The 7,530-nt window shown below is 40.6% G+C and overlaps 1 protein-coding gene across 1 annotated transcript; it reads right to left on the bottom strand.

The window, feature by feature from the left end:
- Positions 1 to 4,788: 4,788 nt before the first annotated feature.
- On the bottom strand, positions 4,789 to 6,453 carry LOC121608450 (trace amine-associated receptor 13c-like). Its single transcript, XM_041939735.1, has 2 exons — positions 6,171 to 6,453; positions 4,789 to 5,684 (listed from the first exon to the last, which is right to left on the bottom strand). The coding sequence occupies exons 1-2, from the start codon at positions 6,451 to 6,453 to the stop codon at positions 4,789 to 4,791; spliced, it is 1,179 nt and encodes a 392-aa protein (XP_041795669.1).
- Between the last annotated feature and the right edge of the window lie 1,077 nt (positions 6,454 to 7,530).

The raw sequence follows: 7,530 nt of genomic DNA, 5'->3' as shown, positions 1-7,530 counted from the left end.
GGAACCATACACACCAGGTCCTGTGATGTAAGGGGATCTGGTTTTCAGGTTGGGATCGGCGACCCTTAATCCCAGAATCCTTTTAGAGGTGTCAGCAAGATCTTCAGGTCTTCAATGCAAGCAACCCTGTCTTGTACAAGTTACCTTCATATGTTACCAATTTGTTTTACAGAAACATTATTACTGTGTAGGTTATGTTAAGGGCACCCTGTGGAGTTTGTGTGGAGCAATGTTTTCATGAACAGGTCCTCATTCTGTCTGTATCACACGTGAGCACCGGAGCACCTGGGCTGCATGAATCACATCCTGCTACTGCTTTTGTGCTACTCTGCTGGTTGATATTTGGTCACGTTTGGTCAAGGGCCAGCAAACATTGCAATGGGCCACAACAAAGACAGTAAAAAAGAAGACTAAAAACTGGCAAACGTGGACGTAAGTAGTGCATATTGTAGTGAAAACAACCGAAATGCATTTTCAGTGGACATTATGCTTATAAGTTCAGTAGTTCTTTCATTTCTCTAACACTTCATTCATAATGGTGGTTGAAAACATAATTCAAATGGTATATCTGTATAAATGTGTATTTGCTTTATCATTTCTAGGACATATTGCCAAGTCTGACCAAAATGTGCAATCACCTTGAGGCTGGAGAAAGCCCTGTTCATAGGACCTTACAATGACTCACTGGTCATATAGGAATGATACAGTAAGTGAAGCAACTTGGCAAAGACATCAGTTGACATTTCATCATCTTTGTCATTTTAGCTGTTTTTGTGAGACTCGTGCAGCTTAAAACAGGCTATATAGCTTGTTAGACAGTAACAAAATATTAAAAAAAACAACATTAATTGCAAACAGGCTTTGAGGCTTTAATACAAATCTCCAGATGTGCAACAGGTCAGCCTGCAATAAGATGTATTTTGGAAAGTTGCCGCCTCCCTGCAGCAAATTTAGTGATGTCACTATGATCCCATCATTCAGAGCTCAGGAAGTGATAACAAGGACTTTGAAGTGAATTCTGAAATCAACAAAGGGCCAAAAGCTGGTGCAATTTAGAAAATCTCAGACCTGGTGGCATGTGTGGCAGATGGTTGATGGATGAGGGACAGTCTACTACCACAGTAGCTGTGCATGAAAGCCTCTGGACAGTGATCAGCGCTGTCAGCCAGTAGCTTCCACAGCCACACAAGGGACACGACTCATAGGACTGTTGATGTGAGGATGTAATGGACGTTCTCATGCATGTGTGAATGTACTGCAAATGTATATCAGGCTGTTCAGATGAATATTCATTAAGTCATGACATGTTGTATAAGTGACACAAAAGCTTGGTGGTCATATACATCCATACTAGGAGCCATGATTTAGTCTCTTTCTTTCATTGCCTCTGCCTGTCTTCCCTTCTGTCTTCCTGACAGTCTCTTGTATCTCATTCTTGGTCTCGGTCACATGAGCAGGCAAACGTCAGATCATTTATTTCTTGGTGGGACTGGAGGTTGCAGTACGCTTTTATCACATCACTGCTGATGTTAATCATCAGCCTCTCGCCCATTCCACCACGCTCTCTAATGTCTTCTCAAATTGCAAGATCACTCTCAAACGGAGTAATTGTTTAATACGAACTCTTTCCTCGTCTCCGCAAGCGCACACTGCACAAATTACGATGTGGGTCACTCAGTTTCAAGATCCTGTCTTCTGCGTCCTTAGGCCTTTAAAGCAGTTCTGTGTTTGATGTTTCACTGTAGAGATGAGAACATGTGAGACCTCAATCTGCTTTCTTACCTTCACACTATCAAAGATTACCTCATGCTGGGTGTGCAGGTATCCTGCGGTGTTACTGTAGCATCTTTTCCACATTACATAATGTGATGAATATGATCCTGGTGGGATCCAGCCAGTGATACCCCGGAGTAAATGGAGAAACGCTGAGGTGGTTTTCCAGCAGCTTGTGTAACTGCTGAGGCTATGAATATTACAGCAGTGAGCAGAGTGCATCACTGTCACACTCAATCCCATTAAACACACAAATGTTCCCAAACACATTTATTTTTAGCAAATCTGTTGAAATCACCATTGATTAATTACGCACTACTGATACAACTCTGTACAGTGATTCGATATCAGCACAATAATGATCATTTGTTTTCTTACACAGACCCAACGACGATCAGGATGTTGTAGATTTCAAACTTTTCTGTGATTGTGACAGATTTTTATAAGATAGAAAAATAACAACAGTTTTTGCTGGAATGCTGAAAATGCCTGTAAGTTTGTACATGTAAAATATTCATTCACTCAGTGAAGTTCTCACATGACATGTTAACAGATTTATTTTCTTTTAGTTGACCATTAAATTCCCTGATGTTTGTTATTGGGTCAACTTGTGTTACATCACAGCACCCTTGTATTAAAAAAAATAAATCTTCCATGAACATGCAATAGATTGTCCATCAGTTGGCTTTAAAGGAAGAGTTAAACATATTGGGAAATGTGCTTATTCATATTCTTGCTGAGAGTTGAATGACAAAATTGATCACTTTCATGTCTGTATGCTAAATATGAAGCTGCAGCCAGGAGGTGGTTAGCTTTGCTTAGCACAAAGAATGGATGTCCATAGATAACAAAACCCACCAGCATTTCCAAAGCCCACTAATTAACACATTATATGTTTTTTTAATCTGTACAAAACAAAAAAAGTTAGTCACTTCAATACATTTAATTTTTTGTGCAAATTTAACAAATGAGATATCATTTATTAGTGATATTTGCTGGTAGGTGGACAGAACCAAGCTAGCTATTATCCCCTGTTTCCATTCTTTGTGTTAAGCTAAGCTAACAATCTCGTGGCTGCCCTGTCCTGGCCAGTCCTAAACTAAGATAATTGTCTCCTGGCTGTATCTTCATGTCATCTAACTCTCAGCAAGAGACCTAATAAGCACATTTTCTACAGTGTCTAAATGTACCTTTAATGGGCACTTCATGGTAAACAGGACAAAATTTTTTCACTTTCACTATCATGTTGACTGAGATTTAGGGACAGCGTTTGTAGAATCATAAAGTAAATCCGAAAACAATTTAGAGCGAATAATGGCAAGAAAAAATCCCTTTTATTGTGTTCATTACTTTTTCCTTTTTCTGTTGATTTTGTTGTTTAAATCAAAGGCTTGTTAATGATGACAGAATTACATGAAATACAACCTTTTATCATGACTGAATATCGAGTCATTTTATGCTGCCAAATGCACTCCAATCTCATTTATATATATTATTACTGTATATTGTCAAATATACAATAAAGTACAATACAGACTTCCAAACAAAACACAAGACTTCTAGCTGACACATCGATGAGATCATTTTATGTCACAAATACATTATACCCTGAAAAGATAGGCCGGCACAGTATGAGGGTCTGCTATAATGATAATGCTTTTCATACTAAATCTCTGTGGTTGGCATACCATTCATTTAGTCTATACTGATTGAATAAATACACACATCATTCTTTTCATTCACATTTGCTTAGAGAAAAATAATCAATATTATAAAACGCTAGAAATGAACCTTTACAAAATTAACATTGTCTGACACATAGCACAATGCAAATGACTCACATAATAACTGATAAAGTGCATTTCTGATACTTGAGGCAGATCATAATCGCAATAGATTGAAACTAGATGCTCAAAAATAAATGTACACAACGCCACAGAGTCAAATCTGTGGTATGAACTTTTCCCTTAACCGGCGCATATGTCCAAAGAGGAGGCAGTAGCAAGACTTCTAAACACAGAAACGACACCTCTTGTAAATGAATAGATGATAAACCCGCCAATGACATATGAAACACATTAACTGTGCGGTTATTGTGGCTGTCAGTGCAGATCCTGGAGATGCAGAAGGTCTGGTTCCTGAAGGTTTGGAAGGCTCATAGAAGCCCTCTAATGTAAAGCTTCAGGAAAGAGGTTTGATGATAGAGGAGGGAGAGACACGGAGACCAGAGGAGAGGATGTGGATCGCTGTGGCAGCAGAATGACCTTTTCCCTCAAAACCTACAGTAGGTGTTTTTGGTCCAAACCTGAAAACTGTTTCATCATGCAATGCATAGATATGGGTTTGTTTGTCCAAAATACAAATGTGGATAGAGTCAAAAATTGTAATGTGGCTTCCATTCACAATTCTCTGTAACAAAGACCTTCAGTGCTTTTACGTTTGCATTTAAAATTAAAGGAATAGCTCAAAAGTTTGGGACATGTGCTTATTCACTTTGTTGCTGAGAGTTAGATGAGACGATTGATACCACTCTTGCAGATGTACTGTAAATATGAAACATGAGCCAGGAAACAGATACCTTAGCTTAGCATAAAGACAGGAAACAGGAGCAAACAGCTAGCCTTGCTGTGTCTAAATATAACAAAATCTGTCTACCAGCACCTCTAAAACTGACTAATTAGCACAGTAGATTGCGTTTGTTTAATTTATATCCAAAGTACAATGACAGGTGGTGATGCAGCCGAGAAACAGACCAGCATATTTTTTACAAAATAAACGAGCTATAACATACTAAATACTCAGCTTTAGAGGTGCTGGTAGGTGGCTATGGTACCTTTGGTCAGAGCCAGGCTGCTGTTTTGGCTTATTTCCAGTCTTTATGCTAAGCTAAGCTAACAGACTACATATTTACCATTTACCATTTGTCGTCTCAGCAACAAAATATATGTTTCCTAAATTGTTCAACTATTCCCTAAAATCAGTCAGCCACAAACCACATGCTTGTTCACGTGTCTCTCAGGTCTTCTCGCCATGTGGGGGTGACTGGTCTCGCTGAAAAAGCAGGGTCACACCTTTCCTGAAGCGGTGGTCCCTGACACTGTAGATAATTACATTACAGCAACTGTTTCCTGTCAGGATCCAGAAGGCAAAAAAGGAAAAGTTACACCAGGTGTATCCCACCACATTCCCGAGCACAAACACTGCGATGGGAGAGAAAGATGCTGTGAAGGCAAATGTTAGTATGCCAATGGTCTTGGCAGCTTTGATGTCTGAAAAGGAGGGCCTGTGAGGACACCCTCCTCCTCCTCCTCCCCCTCCATCAGTCAGACTCCCCTCTGAGAGCAGTTTGCGTTTTCGGGTGTACCGTCTGATGCTAGTGAAAGACACAATGTTAACTGCTAATGTGCCACCCAGCAGTGTGAAGTCAAAGGCTGGGAATAAGAGCAAAATGTTGGCATCAGGTGGCAGCTGGCTTCCAAACAATAGTGGGGTGTAGTTGCACATACGACTGCACTCATTGTACTCCAAAGTGAAGTTGCCGCTGAAGATGAGGGGTGCAAGAGCCAGCAGGAAGCTGGCAGCCCAGGAAAGCAGGATGAGGAGCAGAGTTCGTCTCCGGGTCACCAAGGCGTCCTTGTGGAGTGGCCGTAGGATGGCCACACTTCGCTCCAGTGTCATGAGGAAGATGGTGCTGATGGAGACAAAGGTGCATCCAGCAAACACTGGGCCAATCAGCATGCAGGGCTGCCAAGGGCTCACAAGTTCCCCGAGAGAAGAGGAGGTGGCCAGGGAAGTGGAACTACCTTGGTACCAAATGGGGGGAGCGCTGGTTACCATCAGCGAGATCTCAGTGTAGACAGAGAAAGGGACCACGAGGACACCGACCATCATGTCTGCTATGGCCAGAGACACTGTCAAAGAGAGACAACAAGAAGAGGAGGGCAAGTTTTCTTGTCATTCACTTCCAGTTCTTTCTGTTAAAATTCCACTATCATATGGAAAAGTTCAGTGTTCTGAGTATTTTATGAAGCAGTGATGAGCAGTGCTTTTTTCAGCATATTAAATAAACTAGTGTTTTTGAATAAAATAGTGTGTGATAAACGAAATTAGAATTATATCTGGTATGCACAATATGGAAGCCATTTTAGCTAGACAATGCATTGTAATAAATCACCAAGACCTTCTTAGACATTTGTAATTAGACCCGAGAAGGTCTTTGGTGTTGGCAGATTGATAAATTGTTAGTTTTTCGTGTGAGTATTGAATTTCTGCTGCAAGGAACCCTCCCTATTGATTAGCATTGTGGAATGCATAAGCATTTACATATTGGTTAGTCTAATAACTCTCTAAAATGAACAACTTTCTGCACTAGTGGTAAGATGGTAAACAACACTTACCTTTCAGGTATCCCTGTGGTGTTCGGGACTGCCTCGTTTGCACAAAGACAGTCAGGGTAACCACATTTCCAACTACAATGGCAAAAGCCAAGCTGACCATGAACACCACTGCCAAGGTGCGATTGAGAAATCCACAGCAGCAGAGGGTACAGAGAGGGGCCAGAGACTGGCTTGAACCAAGTCCTGCCTGAGCAGCTGCAGTCAGGTTAAACAGAGAGTCTGCAGCCGGCAGCAGAACAGCTGTACTCCCGGGTACACTGACGTTGGGAGGCAGAGCAGTCATGGCCCAGGATAGACTGGTTTTACCCTTTGTAATGTGTAGGTGGAAGGGCTGCTCAGGAAACCATGCCCTGGACTGGGAAACTATCCTGATGAAAGAGATAATATATATTAATGGATGCAGTGAAATCATCCAATCTGATGAAAAGCAGCATGAAGTTATTAATCTGCATGCCATGCACATTCAGTCATAGGACCACAAGCTACTCTCGCCACAGAGTACAGCCACTAAATTTGCCAATTTAAAATCCTGCTGGGCTGCATTCAAATGACATCCCTCCAACTGCATTAATGTTATAATTATTCCTGAATGATTAATGACATTGCAAGTATAAATTTCACCTGAGCACACTTGCTATACGCAAATGTTACCAGATACCAGATAAGTGCTCCATTGGTTTGGTCTTTGGGCTCAGTCTTTCTAACTAATGAAAATGAACCCACAATCTGTTATCTTGGGTTTTCATTACTGAAAGAGACAAAACCAACGTTATCAATCAACAAAAATGTCCCTTTAAGCTTCTTGTTTATTTGGAGTGACCAGTTTGTAAAGAAACATCTGCATCATCTGCATAACAATGATCAGGTATGTTTAGTGATTATTAGCAAAAGCCACCTCAATTAGGACACCATGAAGAATATCTCACTTTCTTTGAATATCCATCTCTATCATACATTGATCATCTCTATAAAATACCTTTCATTTATAGTATAGTATATTAAGCCAAGCACATACTCCAATAATATATAGAGGGTTTGGAGAGCTCTCTGTGTGTTATCCTATGAAAAGTCTTGAAAACACTACACTGTTTGCAATGTTTTAAGGTGAGCAGGTGGTGTGTTTATGCACAGTTTACTCTACAAATGAGATAGAAGGCATAAAATAAAAAAGAGGAAGGCATATGAATGCTAGGTAGTGTTTTATCTAAGATTTCCAAACAGAGTACAGACAGTGCTTTTTTTAACTTGTGTGTTCTGGTTACATGCTGGTTTTTGTGCCCTAACACTGTCGGGAGCACCTCGACGCTGTCAGTACCCATGCAGAAACTCTAAGTTCAGTACCAAATGTCTTTCTCAGCTG

Source organism: Chelmon rostratus, chromosome 1 (assembly GCF_017976325.1).
Source record: "Chelmon rostratus isolate fCheRos1 chromosome 1, fCheRos1.pri, whole genome shotgun sequence".
In the NCBI taxonomy this organism is placed as follows: Eukaryota; Metazoa; Chordata; class Actinopteri; order Chaetodontiformes; family Chaetodontidae; genus Chelmon; species Chelmon rostratus.
This window is presented reverse-complemented; position numbering and strand designations above follow the sequence as displayed.

Bases quoted from the DNA above. Each gene is read 5' to 3' on its own strand.
- LOC121608450 (XM_041939735.1), bottom strand. From the start codon at position 6,453: ATGACTGCTCTGCCTCCCAACGTCAGTGTACCCGGGAGTACAGCTGTT. The intron at 5,685-6,170 runs GTAAGTGTTGTT...TCTCTTTGACAG, and splicing joins ACCACAGGGATACCTGAAAG to TGTCTCTGGCCATAGCAGAC.